Raw genomic sequence first — 2,651 nt, 5'->3', positions numbered from 1 at the left:
AGTATCCAAGTATATTTATAAAAAAATACGGTCATGCCTTTTTATGCTCTTCTCCGCGTTTATTATACTTGCACATACAAAAGTACAAACAAATTGTTCACACATTAAAAAATAGATAAATTAACCAGGGACACTCAAATTCTTCATGTTTTAAATATAATCAACTAAATCTAAATTTAAAATAAAACAATTATTTCTCTAGCAACATTTTCTGTTTCATTTCATAGCAAATTATTACAAAACTAACTTCGGGTTTAACATAAAAAAAGATATTGAAATCCTACGAGCGAAACAAGGCACTTATGCTCGAATCAACGACAGGGCCTCAAAAAAGTGCTTATATTTTAAGCTTAAGTACTCTTTCACAAGCAAAGATTTAAAACAAGGCTTCTGAAACTTAGATGAAGGAGCCACTCTGGACTCAGCTGAAGGTCCATGAAAGTAAGCAACCGATATACGATGCTCTGATTGATTCACCATGGCTCGATGAGTTACAGCCGGAAACTTTGCATTAGAGAATATATGCAATAGATCACCTACATTCACCACAAATGCACCCTCAACGGATGGCACCCGTCTCCACCCTAACCCTTCAACAAAAATCTCTAACCCATCAATGCCACATTGGTTGAGGATGGTTAGAAGAAGTGAGTCAGTGTGTGATGCAAGACCAACCGCTTGGCTAGGGTTTGGGCAAGACGGGTACGAGTTAAGTTGAAGTACACTTTGGGAGTCATGAGCTGAAATAGCCCAATTCATTTCTTCTTGTGTGACATCTAATGGTTCAACGATCATGAGCAAGAGGTTGTGGATAAGTAGTTTCATTTGGTTTTGGTAAGCATCCATTGTGTCACTACAATAATATTTATCAAGGAATCACAAAAACATAGTATTAGTAAATATGTAAAAAAATACAAGTAAACCAAGGGTAATATAATATGTAATGCAATATTCTGTATTACATCATTGTTTTGATAATGTTGATATTATATGCTTGTTAACACATGCATGATAAAAATAAATAAATCGCATACGACATAAATGACTGATATTATATACTTGTTAACATACGATAAAAATAAACAAATCACATACGACATAAATGACCATATTGGTGTTTTAACAAACCTGATTAATATATCAAATGTGAAATATAAATTTATTGACTATACTCAATGTGTTAAAAGAATGTATTCAAATACAATCGATTTTTGTTAAATCCTTTTCAATTTATATCCAAAATTCAAAAACAACGTCATTAGTTTATTTATAGAAATGAACAAATTAAATACTTATATGTTTAATTTTTATATCCAACACTCTATTAATTTTAGTTTTCGTTTAATTCCTTTTCAATATTTAAAAATGATTAAAGACGACCGATTTGCATGTTTTACATTCTTTAACAAAACTTTCAACCTATTTAAGTCTAATTTATTTATATTTTACAAAACTTAACGGCCCATTTTTACAATCGTTTGAAATAGATCATAAAACTAGCAACGGCGTATATTTTTCGAAAACAAGTTTTACGATAAAAACTTTCCAATCATAAACTTCGATTTGTGATAGCTGTTTTCTATAACATTTATAATTTACAGTATTTAACTAGTATATATATATATTATTTATTTATTGCATATTACAAGAGAGTTTTAAACTATTAAAAAACATGATAATTAATGAATGTATTTGTAATTTATGGCACCGATTGACTATATTGCAAGTCTTATGACCCATACGTCACATGCATGAATTTGCATGTAAACCGTTGGCTAAAGCCCGAAAATATTATTTTGTTAAGAATGTAATTATAATTTACATGTATTTGAGAAATTTTACAAGAATTAAAACTTACCAAAATCTTTGGTATTCATGTGGCCAAAGAACCTTGGCATCATCAACACAAGAACCCATGATGGTGAACCCTTCATGCCACATACGCTTATCAAAGAACGGTGATAGCTTAGGCGAACCATATCCCGTGGCTCCATCGACTGATCTCAAAACCTTGCACTTTTCCTGAGTCGTAAGAGCAAAAAGCCTTCGTGACTCAGACTCAACCTTTTTGACCAACTCAAAGGGTACCCCATGGTTAACAACTTGGAACACGCCCCATGTTTCGCACGCTTGACTTATAAGAGTCTTTGCGTTAGGACTAGCAAGATCAATAACCGGAATCAATGAATCTTTAAGATCATGAGTTTGAATCTTGTTCAAAGATTCATCAAACTGAGGCCATGAATGTGATTCTGGGAACCCGTCTATCGATTCAAAGTCGATAGGAGTGATATGGTCATCGGTTAAAAGGTCATTTTCTGAAAGTGTGGTCATGATCACAGCGCACAAGATGTTTGAGCTCACTTTTGTGATTGGGGATTTTTAGAATTTCAAAGGGAACCTTTGTATAGTTGTAGTGCAATTGATCATGTTAATTTACAAGTCCCCTTATATACACCTATGCACATTAATTACACATGCACATTAATTACCCAAATTTTGGTTGTAATGAATATTATCTTATCCATTGAGAATAGCCCAATGGTGTTGGTGAGTTAGATAAGGTGTAGGATAGAATGAGGTCATGGGTTCAATTCTCATGGTGTGCAAGTTTAGCCATTCAAAAAAAAAAAAAAAAAACCCTCATTTAA

At 32.6% G+C, this 2,651-nt stretch overlaps 1 protein-coding gene across 1 annotated transcript; it reads right to left on the bottom strand.

Moving 5' to 3' along the window:
* Positions 1-258: 258 nt before the first annotated feature.
* On the bottom strand, positions 259-2,334 carry LOC110896349 (gibberellin 3-beta-dioxygenase 1). The gene is made up of 2 exons (XM_022143755.2): positions 1,859-2,334; positions 259-853 (listed from the first exon to the last, which is right to left on the bottom strand). The coding sequence occupies exons 1-2, from the start codon at positions 2,332-2,334 to the stop codon at positions 301-303; spliced, it is 1,029 nt and encodes a 342-aa protein (XP_021999447.1). The 3' UTR covers positions 259-300.
* Between the last annotated feature and the right edge of the window lie 317 nt (positions 2,335-2,651).

The sequence above is a fragment of the Helianthus annuus genome, chromosome 12 (genome assembly GCF_002127325.2).
Source record: "Helianthus annuus cultivar XRQ/B chromosome 12, HanXRQr2.0-SUNRISE, whole genome shotgun sequence".
Taxonomy (NCBI): domain Eukaryota; kingdom Viridiplantae; phylum Streptophyta; class Magnoliopsida; order Asterales; family Asteraceae; genus Helianthus; species Helianthus annuus.
This window is presented reverse-complemented; position numbering and strand designations above follow the sequence as displayed.

Excerpts from the sequence above, each read along its gene's own strand:
- LOC110896349 (XM_022143755.2), bottom strand. The coding sequence starts at position 2,334 with ATGACCACACTTTCAGAAAATGACCTTTTAACCGATGACCATATCACT. Across the intron at positions 854-1,858 it reads CATGAATACCAAAGATTTTG|TGACACAATGGATGCTTACC; the intron begins GTAAGTTTTAAT and ends ATATTATTGTAG.